Genomic DNA, 20,490 nt, shown 5'->3' with positions numbered 1-20,490 from the left:
AATTGTATTAGCCAACTACTTTATGTAAAAAACTTCCTTAATTGTCCCTACACGCTTAAGCTTCATCATTTCTTCCTTGACAGCCTCAGCATGTTTTTTAGAAGAGTGTCGAGGTGGTTGCTTCTTGGGAATAATGGTTGGATTGACATTTAGATGATGACAAATGAAATTGGGATTCGCCCTTGGAGCTTCATAGGTACTCCAAGCAAATACATCCACATTCTTTCTAAGGAAAGCCAGTAGCTCCTCCTTTTCTTGAAGAGGCAATTGGACTCCACCTTGGAAGTATTTTTCCACATCGGATTCGATAATAACCTTCTCTAACTCCTCACACTTTACTCCTTCATCCACTACGTCCGAAGATACTTCTACCTCCATTAATTGCTACAAAGCCTTCTCTGGGGTGGCCAAGGGTTCACCGTCAGATTGGTGCCTAATAGCCGCGACCAAGCATTGCTTTGCCATGGCCTGGCTCCCAATCAACTCCTCAACATGGTCCCCAAAGGGATACTTCACCTTTAAATGCAAAGTAGAAGAAACAGCTCCCATGGCATGAAGCCATGGTCTTGCTAAAATAGTAGTATAAGGTGAATAAGCATCTACTACAATGAAGTTCACTTCCACCACTTCTGACCCTGCTTGAATAGATAGTTTAATTAAGCCCTTTGGGATAACAATCTTCCCATTAAATCCCACTAGAGGGGAATCATAGTTGACTAAATCTTTAGGTTTCAGTTTAAGTCTCTTGTATAGATCAGGATACATGATCTCTACACGACTGCCTTGATCTACCAGGACCCTCCTTACATCATAACCCCTTATCCAAAGTGTAACCACTAAGGTGTCATCATGCGGTTGATAAGTTCCAAGTTTATCCTTGTCGAAAAAGTTCAATGGTGGTTGGACTTGCATCTTCCCCCATTTGGGATCAGGGACCGGATCTTCGGTGTATGAACTTGATAAAGACATGACCTCGGATGAATACGTACTGATTTGACCTGGGGCCGCCATAATTACTTTAATTATTCCCAGTGGTGGTTTCGAGGAGTTGCTTCGCTGATGCGCCGACCCAGCTTGACTTCTCTATACAGGTGGCTGGTATAGAAACTGTCTCAGCTTCCCAATCTTGACAAGTTGCTCGAGATAATCACGTAAAGTTCTGTAATCCTCTGTAGTAATGTGTCCTTGGTCTTGATGATATTAATAATAAAGAATCTGATTGCGCTTTGTAGGGTCTCCTCCCATTTTATTCGGCCACTTGAAATATGATTCGTTCTTTATCTTCTCAAGGATTTGATGTACAAGCCCCCTAAACACTGCATTAACTACTTGGGCAGTAGGATGCCTAGTATGTCCAGTAAAATCTCTTCTGGGTTGATTGCTATTGTAACTCTCTGACCTAAAGTCTCTTTGGTCAGGGGGGTTTCCTTCGCCTTCCCCTACCCTTGTTGCTGATCCTTTTTAACTTGTTTGTACTCATCAATTCGATCCATTAATTGACGCATACTTCGCGTAGGCTTCATGGTTAAGGATCTTCTCAAGTCATGCTCAGTGGGAAGGCCAACGTTAAACGTCCTTATTGCCACATCTTCGAAATCTTCATCTATCTCATTAAACATCTCCCAGTATCTATCCGAATAAGTCTTCAGAGTCTCACCCTTTTGCATTGCAATTGATAGCGACGAATCCAGGGGACAAGGAACCCTGCTACACATGACGAATTGGGCTCCAATAGACCCAAAACAATATATTTGTTTGTTAAGGAGTGAATTTCTACAGAAAGAAGATTCAGCAAAATCAAATATGAGCTTTAATAGATTTGATTCATACCAAGAAGACAAAAAAGACACAATTAAGTCAGGAATAACACTCCTCGGTTGAGTCCGAGGATGAAGTGTTCTTATATTCACTTAAGTTTATCTAAGTACAAGATGTTCTTCTTTTTTTTCTCTCTCAGATTACATGCCCAGTTTTCATGGAGTCCCTTCCTTTATATAGTCTTACTCTTTTCGATCCCAGCCTTCCACTTGTTGATTAGGTAGATGATCTACTGGATGCTTGTCCTATTAGAGCCCTCCTGGAGACTTTGTGTATTGCTATGAGACTAAATATCATTGTTCTGACATCATTTCCACATAAATGCGATTAGCTGGTTAGGTGTAGAACATTTAATGTGGTGGTAACAGTCTTCTTCTTAGATATTTTTTAGTTTATTGTTAACTCCTTTCTCTGAAACTTATTCTCAAAAAGTATGTTTGCCTTTTTCATGGTATCCTCTGGGCGGTCGGGAACCAACCTTCCATTATGCTCCTCGAGGATGTTTGGCTCCTCGGGAGACATCACTTGTTCGTTGCTAAGAATGACAACATGTCGGGTTTGGGTCGGGTTTTTTGATACCCGAACCCGTTTTGCGGGTCCTTGCCTGTTATCCGGACCTGGCCCGTTTAATAAACGAGTCTTTTTTTTAGCCCCAAACTTGGCCCGTCGGGTCTCTGCGGGCCTCAGGGGCCCCGTCCAGCCACTTCTGGGCCTAATCTGTGGCCCAATCCAACCCAATCTTATTTTTAAAAAAAAAAAAAAACCCAAACACAAACACAAACACAAATCAATCAACATTGTTATTAGTCTTGTTGAAATTAAATCCTCAAACTCAATTTATCATTTATGGAAGAAACAAAATTCCAATTATTAAATTTATGGACAGATTTTTACATTGACACAACATTCACTCCAATTTTAACATATCGAATCCTTAAACAAATACCCAAAAACAAAAACTTCTGAGAGAGGAACAAAACTCCATTTATCATTTATGGACATATTTTTACATTAACACAACATTCACTCCGATTTTTCCATATTAAATCCTCAAACAAATACCCAAAAACAAAAACTACTGAGAGAGGAAATGAACCAAAAAAAAAAAAAAAAAATGAAGAACTCAAACCACGTGCTCCTTTGTGACAAAAACGGCAACCACCACGAGATTTGTGCCTCTTTACTAGGCTGAGGGTAGGTCGGTGAGTGAATGCGAGTGAGGGTGAGGATGAGATATGAGTGTTTGAGTGAGAGTGAGAGTTTGTGAGGGCTAGATGAGACGCAAGTGAGAGTGAGAGTTAGTGAGGAAGGCAACTGAGTTGAGAGAGAAAGGAGAGAAATGAGTTTTAGGTTAGGGTTGTGATATATATATATATATATATATATATATATATATAGGTAGGTTTTTTTTTTTTTTTTTTTTTAAATTTTATATTTAGGCTAATCAGGTTGGGTCGAGTCCGGGTTCGGGTTGGGTTTTGTCACTCGACCTGAACCCGTTTCAGGTTTATTTTTTTATTTAAAAAAAAAGCCCAAACCTGACCCTATTCTATATTGGACTGGGTAAAACCTGATTCATTAGAGTTGGGTTGGGCTGGGTACCTGCGGGTCGGGCATAAATTACCATCCCTATTCGTTGCTATTTGTCCCTATCCTCGGCCCTTGATCCCCTTTACTTATCTTACTATTTGATCATCCTTGGGTGCCTTTGCATCCTCGAGAATGGCCCATGGCCCAATTCCCCTACTCGGTTCTTTTATCCCCACATAAACTTACATTGTAGAAACGCAAATTCTAGACATTAGTCATATATAACCATTTGTATCAGGGCCATGGCCCCCACAATATATATATATATATATATATATATATATATAAATATAATTAGGAAGAATTGGCTTACAAAATAGGGCCTGACCCCTAAAAAAAAAAATCCTTTGATCTTAAAAAAAAAAAAAAAAGTAATAAACTTGGGAGTGTGATTTAGTGTTCGTTGAATGTGTAAATTTTTTTCAAAAATTTGTGTTTGTAAGACGTGCAAAATTTTCATTGTTCCTCGATAAATGGCATAATTTGAACGTATTAAATTATTCAAACTCTTTGAGTAGCATTGTGTGTTGAATGTGCAACTTTTTTTAAAAAAAGTGTGTACATTGAACATGCATAATTTTGAGTGTTCTTCAAAACACTGCGTACTTCAAAAATACAAAATTATGTAAATTCTTAGAATAATAGTGTTTGATGAATGCACAATTTTTTTTAATTGCGTGTGTTGAACATATGGAATTTTGAGCATTCTTTGAAAAATTGCGTAATTTGCATTTACAAAGTTTTGTAAATTGTTTGAGTCATAGTGTTCGTTGAATGTGCAATTTTTTTAGAAAAATTGTGTACGTTGAATGTGCAAAAGATTGAGTGTTTTTTGAAAAATTGCGTACTTCAAACGTACGTTACGATGTAAATTTTTTGACTAAGAGTGTATGTTGAATGCACAAATTTTTTCAAAAAATTGTGTTCATTGAATGTGCAAAATTTTTAGCATTCGTCGATAAATTATGTTCTATGAATGTACAAAATTATGTAAATTCTTTGAGTAATAGTGTACGTTGAATGCGCAACTTTTTAAAAATATGTGTGTACGTTGAATGTGTGCAATTTTGAATGTTCTTTGAAACATTGAGTACTTTAAACGTACAAAATTATGTAGATTCCTTTTGTAATTGTGTATATGTTGAAAGCGCGGAATTTTGAGCATTATTCGAAAAATTGTATAATTTGCACATAGAAAATTATGTAAATTGTTTGAGTCATAGTATTCTTTGAATGTGCAATTTATTTTTGAAAATTTGTGTACATTGAATGTGCGAAAGATTGATCGTTATTCGAAAAATTGCGTACTTCGAACATACGTTATTATGTAATTTATTTGAGCTATAGTGTTCTTTGAATGTGCAAAATTTTTAGCATTCCTAGATAAATTTTCAGCATTCCTCGATAAATTGCGTACTTTGAATGTAAAAAATTATGTATTTTCTTTGAGTAACAAACAACGTACGTTTAATGCACAACTTTTTTAAAAAACAAAGTGTGTACGTTGAACATGCGTAATTTTGAGCATTTTTCGAAACATTGCGTATTTTAAATGTACAAAATTACGTAAATTCTTAGAGTATGTTTGATGAATGTGTAATTCTTTTTTTCAAAAAAAATAAAAAAAATTCTATATATGTTGAAAGTGTGAAATTCTGAGCATTATTCGAAAAATTGGGTACTAACAAAATTATGTAAATTGTTTGAGTCATAGTGTTTGTTGAATGTGCAATTTTTTGTTGTTGAAAGATTGTGAATGTTGATCATGCGAAAGATTGAGCATTCTTCGAAAAATTGCATACTTCAAACACACATTATTATGTAATTTCTTTGAGTAATAGTTTTCATTGATTGCACAAATTTTTCAGAAAATTTTGTTTCGAGGATATGCAAAATTTTCAGAATTCCTCGATAAATGGCATATTTTGAACATACAAAATTATGCAAATTCTTTGAGTAACGGTTTACATTGAATGTGCAACTTTTTTTTTTTTTTTTTTATTTAAAAAAAGTGTCATTTTTTTAATTTTAAATAATAAGTAATATTTTTATTTAATAAATATAAAGAAATTATTTTTTATATATTATGTTGTAAGAGCACAAAAGTAAATCTATACAGATTATACTTTCTATCTTTTCACTTTTTTCTTAGCCAAACAAAATAGTTTTTCACCAACTCAACCAAACATAAATGAGAGATATTAAAATCTTTTTTATTTTCCCATTTTTCTATCTTACAACTTTTTCATACTCAAACCAAACGGACCTAAATGGCTGAACTCTCAAGAGAATGCTTGTTATTTGGCTTCGAACAGTGAAAGCAACGGGTTTGCTCATGTCATGGACAATAGGATAGGAAGAGGGAATTCTCCGGTTGCATTTTACCTAGATTTGTTCTGGATGTACCTTATTTGTTTCTGTTTTTGTGTATGACAATATGATATAACAAATCAATTTTTTCGGAGGGGGATTTAAACAAGTATCGTCTCAATTCAAAATAACAAGATGTCCCATAATACAATTATGTCATAATACAATATAAAGAAATTAAATTAAAAAAAAAAACATTGGTTCTCTCAGGCCTCGAATATTAATAAAATTTATATGATTCCTGTGTATTCTTCTGAATTTCATAGAGGTATAAAGTACAAAATACTTTCATTAAAAAGAACTAGCTGATACATTGGCAGCTCCTCCGAAGACACTGTTTACCATGAGAATCTATAATATGGCTTCTCCAAAGATGGCTGGCTTTTGAGTCACAATCAACTTGAAGAAGATTTCATATGCAGAGCGAATCCAAACCTGCTGATCAGTGCCCTGCAACAATAAAAGAATTCCATCAATGAAAACAGAATTGGTTATAAATTAACTAATATTCTGAGATACTTTTTTTTTTTTTCCCTGGCTAGGCCATGAAGATGCATGGATTGAACCGGGAAATACACACCAAAAAAAAAAAAAAAAAAAAAGCCAAAAAAAATAAATAAATTTATATAGTAACAAGAAAGAAAGAAAATCATAGAGAGATTTATATCTATCACGTCACACACGTAGAGACCAGGGGAGCTCCCTTCACTCCAATACCAAAAAGATCAGGTAACCTCGTCTCCCAGTTCATGCAAACGCTTAGACTACGCAATCTTATTATATATGATCATTCTGCGTAACTAGGGGTATTCATGAACTAGCAGCCGTGGTCTACCATCACCACCTTTCAGAGTAGGAGTGCAGAGAGCTCCAATGGGTCCACTTCAAAAACCCTAAAACAAATACATATACACCACTAACAAATAGATATACACAACAATATACGTAGAGGCACGACTATATATGTAGAGGCACGACTAAATTTGTAGAGGCAGATTGTGTAATATATATATATATATATATATAGAGAGAGAGAGAGAGAGAGAGAGAGAGAGTCAAAGATAGACAGGACTAAAAATTTAGAGGCAGATTGTCTAATACATATAGAGTCATAGATAGAGACGACTAAATATGTAGAGGGAAATTGTGTAATATATATAGAGTCAAATTTGATTGCATGAGACCAAAACCTAAAAATAAGAAACTACTTTCCAACTTGAAATTGTGAAATGGACTATTATATAGTCCTCATACCAATATTTAAGAGAACCTATTCATACAAAACAAAATTGACAGATTACCATAGATAAATCCAATTGATACTGGTGCATGTGAAACAGAACTCATTGACCAATTGAAAATAATTTTTAGAACCAAAATTCAATGAAGACATAATTAGATTATCTACTTCAACCTCATGCACCCTAAACCATATAAGTTTCACAATTGATTCTCAAAAAAAAAAAAATCATACATTTTAGTACTACCAGTATAAATTTAAAAATTCATTTTTTTTTTTTATTAAGGAGAAAAAAAAGGTTTCATTTCCTAATTTCCTTTTCATTTATAGTATGATCTATATTTGCTCCCATGGAAATGAAAGCAAACATTGAATATGCCCACCTTACCTTTTCTTCTTGTCATTATGGTTGTGTACAATTTCTTGCTACTGCTTATTCTTTTTATTTTTCTGCAAAGCTGTACTAGCTCCTGCACCACTCCAATTTCTTCATCTCCCATGTTTCTTATGTTCTCCTTCAATTCTTTTTGCCTTCCTCCTTACCCTCTCAACATTTGTCTCCACAACAACCTCTCTGAGCATCTTTGCCACCACTTCTCTTTCAAGCCTCCCATTCAAGTCTCTCTTCACTTCTACAGACGCAGGGAAAAACGTGGCTATAGAACCAGTTTTTTGTAGTGTTGGTAGGTTATCTCTAGTCTCTCGAGAAATATCTACTCCTTGAGCTCCTCAGGCGGATTGACCTCCTTGGTTTCCTTGAATATGTTATCCTAACTGTACTGGGCCTGATCTGAGGAGTAGTTGGGTCCAATTGTCCCTCAGTAGGATTCTTACTTCATGATTCCTTTTCTGCGGACTTCCCCCTCCCACAATATATATATATATATATTTATATATATATTTTTTTAAAATTTTTTTTCTTTCAAAAAGAACCATTCCAACTGTTCATACCCAATACACAACGAGAAAATACTATGGATCCCAATATGATGTGGGACCCAACAATGCGTAATTCTTAGAAAAATAGGACATGATAAAATGGAAACACAATAATTAAAATATATTCTTCGATTTGTTTTATATAAGTTTGGAGACATGTATTATGGGTCTTTAAATGTTTATATTGTACTTATAATATAAACTTACGTTGTAGAAACGCAAATTCAGGACGTTGGTCATGTAGAACCATTATTATTGGGGCCACGGCCCCCACAAAAAAAAAAAAAAAAAAAAAAAAAATATATATATATATATATATATATATATATATAATTTGGAAGAATTGGCTTACAAAATAGGGCTTGACCCCCTAAAAAAATATCCTTTGATCTTTAAAAAAAAAAAAAGAGAAGAAGTAATAGATTTGGGAGTATAATTTAGTGTTCGTTGAATGTGTAAATTTTTTCAAAAATCTGTGTTTGTAAGATGTGCAATATTTTCAGCCTCCCTTGATAAATGGTATACTTTGAACGTATAAAATTATGTATACTCTTTGAGTAACATTGTATGTTACTTTTTTTTTTTTAAAAAAAAGTGTGTACATTGAACGTGCATAATTTTGAGTGTTCTTCAAAACATTGCGTACTTCAAAAGTACAAAATTATTTAATTTCTTTGAGTAACAAACAATGTACGTTTAATGCACAACTTTTTTTTTTTAAAAAAAGTGTGTACGTTGAACGTGCGTCATTTTGAGCATTTTGAAACATTGAGTACTTTAAATGTACAAAATTATGTAAATTCTTAGAGTATGTTTGATGAATGCGCAACATTTTTTTTTTTTGAAAAATTGTGTGTATGTAGAAAGTGTGAAATTTTGAGAGTTATTCAAAAAATTGCATAATTCGCACTAACAAAATTATATAAATTGTTTGAGTCATAGTGTTTGTTGAATGGGCAATTTTATTTTTGAAAAATTGTGTATGTTGAACATCCGAATGGTTGAGCATTCTTCGAAAAATTGTGTACTTCAAACACACATTATTATGTAATTTCTTTGAGTAATAGTGTTTGTTGTTTGCGCAAAATTTTTCAAAAAATTTTGTTTTTAGGACGTTCAAAATTTTTAGCGTTCCTCGATAAAGGGCATACTTTGAACTTAGAAAATTATGTAAATTTTTTGAGTAACAATATACGTTGAATGTGCAATTTTTTTTTAATTTTTTTTAAAGTGTCATTTTATTAATTTTAAAGAATATATAATATTTTTAATTAATAAGTACAAATAAATTATTTTTTATATATTTTGTTGTAAGGGCATAAAAGTAAATTTATACAGACTATACTTTCTATCCTCTCACTTTTCTCTCAACAAAACAAACAAATTTTCCACCCCACTCAACCAAACATAAATGAGAGAAATTAAAATCCCTTTTATTTTTCCACTTTTCAATTATCTTTTCATTTTTTATCCTACCACTTTTTCATCTTCAAACCAAACAGTCCTAAATGGTTGAGCTCTCAAGAGAATGCTTGTTATTTGGCTTTGAACATTGAAAGCAGCGGGTTTGCTCATGTCATGGACAATAGGATATGAAGAGAGAATTCTCTGGTTGCATTTTACCTAGATTTGTTCTGGATGTACCTTTTTTGTTTCTGCTTTTGTGTATGACAATATGATATAACAAATCTCTTTTATTTTCCCACTTTTCTATCATCTTTTCATTTTCTATCTTACTACTTTTGCACTCCCCAACCAAACCGACCTAAATGGCTGAACTCTCAAGAGAATGCTTGTTATTTGGCTATGAACAATGAGAGCAACGGGTTTGCTCATGTCATGGACAATAGGATATGAAGGGGGAATTCTCTGGTTGCATTTTACCTAGAGTTGTTCTGGTTGTACCTTTTTCGTTTCTGTTTTTGTGTATGACAATATGATATAAAAAATCAATTTTTTGGGAGGGGGGTTTAAACAAGTAACGCCTCAGTTGAAAATAACAAGATGTGCCATAATACTATTATGTCATAATACAATATAAAGAAATTAAATTAAAAAAAAAAACATTGGTTCTCTCAGGCCTCGAATATTAATAAAAATTTATATGATTCCTGTGTATTCTTCTGAATTTCTTAGAGATATACAATACAAAATACTTTCATTAAAAAGAACTAGCTGATACATTGGCAGCTCCTCCAAAGACACTGTTTACCATGAGAATCTATAATATGGCTTCTCCAAAGATGGCTGGCTTTTGAGTCTCAATCAACTTGAAGAAGATTTCATATGCAGAGCGAATCCAAACCTGCTGATCAGTGCCCTGCAACAATAAAAGAATTCCATCAATGAAAACAGAATTGGTTATAAATTAATTAATATTCAGAGTTACTTTTTTTTTCCCTGCTAGGCCATGAAGATGCATGGATTGAACCAGGAAATACAAACCAAAAATAAAAAAAAGACAAAAAAAATAAATAAATCTATATAGTAACAAGAAAGAAAGACAATCATAGAGAGATTTATATCTGTCACATCACACACGTAGAGGCCATGGGAGCTCCCTTCACTCCAATACCAAAAAGATCAGGTAACCTCGTCTCCCAGTTCATGCAAACCCTTAGACTACGCACTCTTATTATATATGATCATTATGCGTAACTAGGGGTATTCATGAACAAGCAGCCGTGGCCTACCATCACCACCTTTCAGAGTAGGAGTGCAGAGAGCTCCAATGGGTCCACTTCAAAAACCCTAAAACAAATACATATACACCACTAACAAATAGATATACACAACAATATACGTGGAGGCACGACTATATATGTAGAGGCACGACTAAATTTGTAGAGGCAGATTGTGTAATATATATATAGAGAGAGTCAAAGATAGACAGGACTAAAAATTTAGAGGTAGATTGTCTAATACATATAGAGTCATAGATAGAGACGACTAAATATGTAGAGGGAAATTGTGTAATATATATAGAGTCAAATTTGATTGCATGAGACCACAACCTAAAAATAAGAAACTACTTTCCAACTTGAAATTGTGAAATGGACTATTATATAGTCCTCATACCAATATTTAAGAGAACCTATTCATACAAAACAAAATTGACAGATTACCCTAGATAAACCCAATTGATACTGGTGCATGTGAAACAGAACTCATTGACCAATTGAAAATAATTTTTAGGACCAAAATTCAATGAAGACATAATTAGATTATCTACTTCAACCTCATGCACCCTAAACCATATAAGTTTCACAATTAATTCTCAAAAAAAAAAAAAAATCATACATTTTAGTACAACCAGTATAAAGTTAAAAATTCATTTTTTTATTAAGGAAAAAAAGGTTACATTTCCTAATAATTTCCTTTTCATTTTTAGTATGATCTATATTTGCTCCCATGGAAATGAAAGCAAACATTGAATATGCCCACCTTACCTTTTCTTCTTGTCATTATGGTTGTGTGCAATTTCCTGCTACTGCTTATTCTTTTTTTCTGCAAAGCTGTACTAGCTCCTGCACCACTCCAATTTCTTCATCTCCCCTGTTTCTTATGTTCTCCTTCAATTCTTTTTGCCTTCCTCCTTACCCTCTCAACATTTGTCTCCACAACAGCCTCTCTGATCATTTTTGCCACCTCTTCTCTTTCAAGCCTCCCATTCAAGTCTCTCTTCACTTCTACAGCCGCGGGGAAAAATGTGGCTATAGAACCAGTTTTTTGTAGTGTTGGTAGGTTATCTCTGGTCTCCCGAGAAATATCTACTCCTCGGGCTCCTCAGGTGGAGTGACCTCCTTGGTTTCCTTGACTATGTTATCCTAACTGAACTGGGCTTGATCTAAGGAGTAGTTGGGTCCAGTTCTCCCTCGGGAGGACTCGGGAGGATTCTTACTTCATGATTCCTTTTCTTCGGAACTCCCCCTCCCACAATATATTATATATATATATATATATATTCTTTTTTTCAATTTTTTTTCTTCAGAAATAACCATTCCAACTGTTCATACCTAAAAAACAACGAGAAAATACTATGAATCCCAATATGATGCGGGACCTAACAATGCGTAATTCTTAGAAAAATAGGACATGATAAAAGGGAAACACAATAATTAAAATATATTCTTTAATTTATTTTATATAAGTTTAGAGACATATATTATGGGATCTTTAAATGTTTACATTGTACTTATAATATAAATTTACGTTGTAGAAATGCAAATTCAGGACATTGGTCATGTAGAACCATTTATATCAAGGCCACGACCCCCACAATATATATTTATATATATATATATATTTATTTATATAATTTGGAAGAATTGGCTTACAAAATAGGGCCTGACCCCCTCAAAAAAATATCCTTTGATCTAAAAAAAAAAAAAGTAATTGATTTGGGAGTATAATTTAGTGTTTGTTGAATTCGTAAATTTTTTCAAAAATTTGTGTTTGTAAGAGGTGCAATATTTTCAGCCTTCCTTGATAAATGGTGTACTTTGAATGTATAAAATTATGTATACTCTTTGAGTAACATTGTATGTTGAATGCGCAACTTTTTTTTTTTTTTTTTTTTTTTTTTTTAAGTGTGTATGTTGAACGTGCATAATTTTGAGCGTTCTTCAAAACATTGTGTACCTCAAAAGTACAAAATTATGTAAATTCTTAGAATAATAGTGTTTGATGAATGCCAAATTTCTTTTTTTGTTTGTTTGTTTGTTTTTTTGTTTGTTTGTTTTTTTTTGTTTTTTTTGTTTTTTTTGTTTTTTTTTTAAATTGTGTGTGTTGAACATGCGGGATTTTGAGCGTTCTTTGAAAAATTGCGTAATTCGCATTTACAAAATTATGTAAATTGTTTGAGTCATAGTGTTTGTTGAATGTGTAATTTTTTAAGAAAAATTGTGTACGTTGAACATGCAAAAGATTGAGAGTTTTTCGAAAAATTGCTTACTTCGAATGTACGTTATTATGTAAATTTTTTGACAAGAGTGTATGTTGAATGCACAAATTTTTTCAAAAAATTGTGTTCATTGAACGTGCAAAATTTTCAGCGTTTGTCGATAATTATGTGCTTTGAACGTACAAATCTATGTAAATTCTTTGAGTAACAGTGTATGTTGAATGAGCAACTTTTTTTAAAAAATGTGTGTACGTTGAATGTGTGCAATTTTTAGTGTTCTTTGAAACATTGAGTACTTTAAACATACAAAATTATGTAGATTCTTTGAGTAATTGTGTGTATGTTGAAAGTGGAATTTTGAGTGTTATTCAAAAAATTACATAATTTCCACTCAGAAAATTATGTAAATTGTTTGAGTCATAGTTTTCTTTGAATGTGCAATTTATTCTTGAAAAGTTGTGTACATTGAATGTGCGAAAGATTGATCTTTATTTGAAAAATTGCGTACTTCGAACGTACGTTATTATGTAATTTCTTTGAGTAATAGTGTTCATTGAATGTGCAAAAGTTTTTGAAAAATTGTATTCATAGGACATGCAAAACTTTCAGCATTCCTCGATAAATTGTGTACTTTGAACGTAAAAATTATATAATTTTTTTGAGTGACAAACAATGTACATTTAATACACAACTTTTTTTTTAAAAAAAGTGTGTGCATTGAACGTGTGTAATTTTGAGCATTTTTTGAAACATTGTGTACTTAAATGTACAAAATTATGTAAATTCTTAGAGTATGTTTGATGAAAGTGCAATTCTTTTTCTTTTCTTTTTTTTTTTTTGAAAAATTGTGTGTACGTAGAAAGTGTGAAATTTTGAGAGTTATTCAAAAAATTGTGTAATTCGCACTAACAAAATTATATAAATTGTTTGAGTCATAGTGTTTGTTGGATGTGCAATTTTATTTTTGAAAAATTGTGTATGTTGAACGTGCGAAAGATTGAGCATTCTTCGAAAAATTGCGTACTTCAAACACACATTATTATGTAATTTCTTTGAGTAATAGTGTTTGTTGATTGCACAAAATTTTTCAAAAAATTTTGTTTGTAGGATGTGCAAAATTTTCAGTGTTCCTCGATAAATGGCATACTTTGAACATACAAAATTATGTGAATTCTTTGAGTAATAGTATACGTTGAATGTGCAACTTTTTTTTAATAAAAAAAGTGTCATTTTATTATAATAAATAATATTTTTAATTAACAAGTATAAATAAATTATTTTTATATATTTTGTTGTAAGGGCATAAAAGTAAATTTATACATATTATACTTTCTATCCTCTCACTTTTCTCTCAACCGAACAAACAAGTTTTCCATCCATTTAACCAAACATAAACGAGAGAAATTAAAATCTCTTTTATTTTTCCACTTTTCTATCAACTTTTCATTTTTTTATCCTACCACTTTTCCATCTTTTAACTAAACGGTCCTAAATGGCTGAACTCTCAAGAGAATGCTTGTTATTTGGCTTTGAACAGTGAAAGCAACGGGTTTGCTCATGTCATGGACAATAGGATATGAAGAGGGAATTTTCTGGTTGCATTTTACCTAGAGTTGTTCTGGTTGTACGTTCTTTGTTTCTGTTTTTGTGTATGACAATATGATATAAAAAATCAATTTTTTGGGAGGGGGATTTAAACAAGTAACGCCTCAGTTGAAAATAACAAGATGTGACATAATACTATTATGTCATAGTACAATATAAAGAATTAAATTTAAAAAAAAAAAAAAAAAAAAACAACAACAACAACAACATTGGTTCTCTCAGGCATCGAATATTAATAAAAATTTATATGATTTCTGTTTATTCTTCTGAATTTCTTAGAGATATACAGTACAAAATACTTTCATTAAAAAGAACTAGCTGATACATTGGCAGCTCCTCCGATGACTCTGTTTACCATGAGAATCTATATATAATATGGCTTCTCCAAAGATGGCTGGCTTTTGAGTCACAATCAACTTGAAGAAGATTTCATATGCAGAGCGAATCCAAACCTGCTGATCAGTGCCCTTCAACAATAAAAGAATTCCATCAATGAAAACAGATTTGGTTATAAATTAACTAATATTCTGAGTTACTTTTTTTTACACTGGCTGGGCCATGAAGATGCTTGGATTGAACCAGGAAATACACACCAAAAAAAAAAAAAAAAAAGCCAAAATAAATAAATATATCTATATAGTAACAAGAAATAAAGACAATCATAGGGAGATTTATATCTATCACATCACTCATCACGTAGAGACCATGGGAGCTCCCTTCACTCCAATACCAAAAAGATCAGGTAACCTCGTCTCCCAGTTCATGCAAACCCGTAGACTACGCACTCTTATTATATATGATCATTCTGCGTAACTAGGGGTATTCATGAACAAGCAGCCGTGGCCTACCATCACAACCTTTTTCAGAGTTGGAGTGCAGAGAGCTCCAATGGGTCCACTTCAAAAACCCTAGAACAAATACCTATACACCACTAACAAATAGATATACACAACTAGATATGTAGAGGCAGGACTAAATATGTAGGGGCAGATTGTGTAATATGTATATATATAGAGAGAGTCACAGATATAGGCAGGACTAAAAATTTAGAGGCAGATTGTCTAATACATATAGAGTCATAGATAGACACGGCTATATATGTAGAGGGAAATTGTGTAATATATATAGAGTCAAATTTGATTGCATGAGACCAAAACCTAAAAATAAGACACTACTTTCTAATTTGAAATTGTGAAATGGACTATTATATAGTCCTCATACCAGTATTTAAGAGAACCTATTCATACAAAACAAAATTGACAGATTACCCTAGATAAATCCAATTGATACTGGTGCATGTGAAATAGAACTCATTGACCAATTGAAAATAATTTTTCGGACCAAAATTCAATGAAGACATAATTAGATTATCTATATACGTTTTTAGACCCCTTAAAACACAAGTTACTTAACCTAGTTACTTAACCAAGTGATTACTTAGATAAATTATTCAGTTCTAGGTTAATACATTCAAATCATATCATGTAAATAATGTAGACATATAAAGAACATACGATATGATAATCTAGGAAAACCAAACCGGTAAAAAACCTGGGTGGATTTAACTAAGCTATCCTCAAGGTAAAACATATCCACTGTGAAGGAATTGAACTTTTTACAATAGAACTTAGATCACTAATATCCTATTACTACCTCGAGTAGAAAACTTACTACCACGACCACGTGACAGCTTTGAGTCCACAGGTTACTTCTTTCTTTGATCCTTTGAAACTCCACTCAAAGATTTTAGATCTTCTTTAAGTTCTTTATGCAGCAACTGAAGCGATCACCAAGTTCTTGACATGAATCTTGATCTTGATAACCCTAAGTGTGTATGAAGGTAAACGCCTTTAGATATCACAAAAGATTCAACACACAGCACATCAAAGACCTCTAAAACTTAGTTAGAGTTTTTCCTTTTTTATTTGGAGTAAAACATAAAACCCTACACGTCAAACTGGGCTTGGGATGAATTGAAAATTCTGCAGAAAAATTAATCTGCACGTGGTTCGATTGATCGAGTCTAATTTTTAATCGATCGAGCCTTGTAGATTTAGTCCAATAAATTCTGCAATCACTTGAATCCAATTTTACAAATAAACATACTTTGAGCAAGCCTAAACCTAGACTCTATGTTTTGATTATGGTTTGCCAACATAATACAAAATGAAGTTCTAATACATTAATTCCTAAAGTCTTAGAACCTAACAATCTACTTCAACCTCATGCACCCTAAACCATATAAGTTTCACAATTGATTCTCAAAAAAAAAAAAAAAAAAAAAAAAATCATACATTTTAGTACCACCAGTATAAACTTAAAAATTCATTTTTTTTATTAAGAAAAAAAACGGTTTCATTTCCTAATTTCCTTTTCATTTATAGTATGATCTATATCTGCTCCCATGGAAATGAAAGCAAACATTGAATATGCCCACCTTACCTTTTCTTCTTGTCAATATGGTTGTGTACAATTTCTTGCTACTGCTTATTCTTTTTATTTTTCTGCAAAGCTGTACTAGCTCCTGCACCACTCCAATTTCTTCATCTCCCGTGTTTCTTATGTTCTCCTTCAATTCTTTTTGCCTTCCTCCTTACCCTCCCAACATTTGTCTCCACAACAACCTCTCTGATCATCTTTGCCACCTCTTCTCTTTCAAGCCTCCCATTCAAGTCTCTCTTCACTTCTACAGACGCGGGGAAAAACGCGGCTATAGAACCAGTTTTTTGTAGTGTTGGTAGGTTATTTCCGGTCTCTCGAGAAATATCAACTCCTTGAGCTCCTCAGGTGGACTGACTTCCTTGGTTTCCTTGACTATGTTATCCTAACTGGACTGGGCCTGATCTGAGGAGTAGTTGGGTCCAATTGTCCCTCGGGAGGATTCTTACTTCATGATTCCTTTTCTTTGGACTTCCCCCTCCCACAATATGTATATATATATATATATATATATATTTTCCTATTTTTTTTCCTTCAAAAAGAACCATTCCAACTGTTCATACCCAATACACAACGAGAAAATACTATGGATCCCAATATGATGCGGGACCCAACAATGCATAATTCTTAGAAAAATAGGACATGATAAAATGAAAGCACAATAATTAAAATATATTCTTTGATTATTTTATATAAGTTTAGAGACATGTATTATGGGATCTTTAAATGTTTACATTGTACTTATAATATAAACTTACGTTGTAGAAATGCAAATTTAGGACGTTGGTCATGTAGAACCATTTGTATTGGGGCCACGGCCCCCACAATATATATATATATATATATATATATAAATATAATTTGGAAGAATTGGCTTACAAAATAGGGCCTGACCCCCTAAAAAGGTATCCTTTGATCTTAAAAAAAAAAAAAAAAAAAAAAAAATTAAGTAATAGATTTGGGAGTACAATTTATTGTTCGTTGAATGCGTAAATTTTTTTGAAAATTTGTGTTTGTAAGATGTGCAATATTTTCAGCCTTCCTTGATAAATGGTGTACTTTGAATGTATAAAATTATGTATACTCTTTGAGTAACATTATATGTTGAATGCGCAACTTTTTTTTTAATAGTGTGTACATTGAACGTGCATAATTTTGAGTGTTCTTCAAAATATTGCGTACTTCAAAAATACAAAATTATGTAATTTCTTTGAGTAACAAACAATGTACGTTTAATGCACAACTTTTTTTTTAAAAAAGTGTGTACATTGAATGTGCGTCATTTTGAGCTTTTTTTGAAACATTGTGTACTTTAAATGTACAAAATTATGAAAATTCTTAGAGTATGTTTGATGAATGCGCAACTTTTTTTTTTTTTTTGGAAAAATTGTGTGTATGTAGAAAGTGTGAAATTTTGAGAGTTATTCAAAAAATTGCATAATTTGCACTAACAAAATTATATAAATTGTTTGAGTCATAGTGTTTGTTGAATGGGCAATTTTATTTTTGAAAAATTGTGTATGTTGAACGTCCGAAAGATTGAGCATTCTTCAAAAAATTGCGTACTTCAAACACACATTATTATGTAATTTCTTTGAGTAAGTGTTTGTTGTTTGTGCAAAATTTTTCAAAAAATTTTGTTTGTAGGATGTTCAAAATTTTTAGCGTTCCTCGATAAATGGCATACTTTGAACTTACAAAATTATGTAAATTTTTTGAGTAACAGTATACATTGAATGTGCAACTTTTTTTTTTTTTTTAAGTGTCATTTTATTAATTTTAAAGAATATATAATATTTTTAATTAATAAGTATAAGTAAATTATTTTTTATATATTTTGTTGTAAGGGCATAAAAGTAATTTTATACCGACTATACTTTCTATCCTCTCACTTTTCCCTCAACCAAACAAACAAATTTTCCACCCAATCAACCAAACATAAATGAGAGAAATTAAAATCTCTTTTTATTTTTCCACTTTTCTATAATCTTTTCATTTTTTATCCTACCACTTTTTCATCTTCTAACTAAACAGTCCTAAATTGCTGAGCTCTCAAGAGAATGCTTGTTATTTGGCTTTGAACATTGAAAGCAGCGGGTTTTCTCATGTCATGGACAATAGGATATGAAAAGGGAATTCTCCGGTTGCATTTTACCTAGAGTTGTTGTGGAAGTACCTTTTTTGTTTCTGCTTTTGTGTATGACAATATGATATAACAAATCTCTTTTATTTTCTCACTTTTCTATCATCTTTTCATTTTTAAACAAGTAACGCCTCAGTTGAAAATAACAAGATGTGCCATAATACTATTATGTCATAATACAATATAAAGAAATTAGATTAAAAAAAAAAAAAAAAAACCATTGGTTCTCTCACGCCTCGAATATTAATAAAAATTTATATGATTCCTGTGTATTCTTCTGAATTTCTTAGAGATATACAGTACAAAATACTTTCATTAAAATGAACTAGCTGATACATTGGCAGCTCCTCCGAAGACACCGTTTACCATGAGAATCTATAATATGGCTTCTCCAAAGATGGCTGGCTTTTGAGTCTCAATCAACTTGAAGAAGATTTCATATGCAGAGCGAATCCAAACCTGCTGATCAGTGCCCTGCAACAATAAAAGAATTCCATCAATGAAAACAGAATTGGTTATAAATTAATTAATATTCTGAGTTACTTTTTTTTTTTTTTTTTTGTTCCCTGGCTAGGCCATGAAGATGCTTGGATTGAACCAGGAAATACAAACCAAAAAAAAAAAAAAAAGACAAAATAAATAAATAAATCTATATGGTAACAAGAAAGAAAGACAATCATAGAGAGATTTATATCTATCACATCACACACGTAGAGGCCATGGGAGCTCCCTTCACTCCAATACCAAAAAGATCAGGTAACCTCGTCTCCCAGTTCATGCAAACCTTTAGACTACGCACTCTTATTATATATGATCATTCTGCGTAACTAGGGGTATTCATGAACAAGCAGCCGTGGCCTACCTTCACCACCTTTCAGAGTTGGAGTGCAGAGAGCTCCAATGGGTCCACTTCAAAAACCCTTAAAACAAATACATATACACCACTAAGAAATAAATACACACAACTAGATATGTAGAGGCACGACTATATACGTAGAGAGGCACGACTAAATATGTAGAGGCAGATTGTGTAATATATATATATATAGAGAGAGTCACAGATAGACAGGACTAAAAATTTAGAGGCAGATTGTCTAATACATAGAGTCATAGATAGACACGACTAAATATGTAGAGGCAAATTGTGTAATTAATATATATATAGTCATAGATACACAAAACTCCGAAATACTCTAGGGAAAGAAAAGTTTGTGTGACTAAGAAAAACTTAGGGTTCCTTATATAGGCTCAAGGCCAGGATTGTACACATGAAATCTTGGCCCTTGATTATAAAAAAAGAATCCTGACCGTTGAATTTGAAAGATTGTAATAATTATAGCAAGAATCTGAAGGGGATTTTGCTATCTAAACTTTTTGAAACGTTGCATTATTTGCGAAATTAGTGCTGATTGAGCATCTTTTTTGTTTGTAGCTTTCTATATA

The 20,490-nt window shown here is 32.4% G+C and overlaps 1 protein-coding gene and 1 long non-coding RNA gene across 2 annotated transcripts; both read right to left on the bottom strand.

Moving 5' to 3' along the window:
• Nucleotides 1-384: 384 nt before the first annotated feature.
• Nucleotides 385-1,011, bottom strand: LOC126703775 (uncharacterized). Its single transcript, XM_050402849.1, has one exon. It carries the CDS (start codon nt 1,009-1,011, stop codon nt 385-387), a length of 627 nt encoding a protein of 208 aa, XP_050258806.1.
• A 9,035-nt stretch (nt 1,012-10,046) lies between these two features.
• LOC126703476 (uncharacterized) lies at nt 10,047-20,238 on the bottom strand. Its single transcript, XR_007648095.1, has 2 exons — nt 19,591-20,238; nt 10,047-10,345 (listed from the first exon to the last, which is right to left on the bottom strand). It is a non-coding gene; the product is annotated as an uncharacterized LOC126703476 (long non-coding RNA).
• Nucleotides 20,239-20,490: the final 252 nt, after the last annotated feature.

This window comes from Quercus robur, chromosome 10, assembly GCF_932294415.1.
Source record: "Quercus robur chromosome 10, dhQueRobu3.1, whole genome shotgun sequence".
In the NCBI taxonomy this organism is placed as follows: Eukaryota; Viridiplantae; Streptophyta; class Magnoliopsida; order Fagales; family Fagaceae; genus Quercus; species Quercus robur.
Note: the sequence above shows the minus strand (reverse complement) of the source record. Positions and strands in the feature narration are given on the sequence as shown.

Bases quoted from the DNA above. Each gene is read 5' to 3' on its own strand.
- LOC126703775 (XM_050402849.1), bottom strand. From the start codon at position 1,011: ATGGCGGCCCCAGGTCAAATCAGTACGTATTCATCCGAGGTCATGTCT.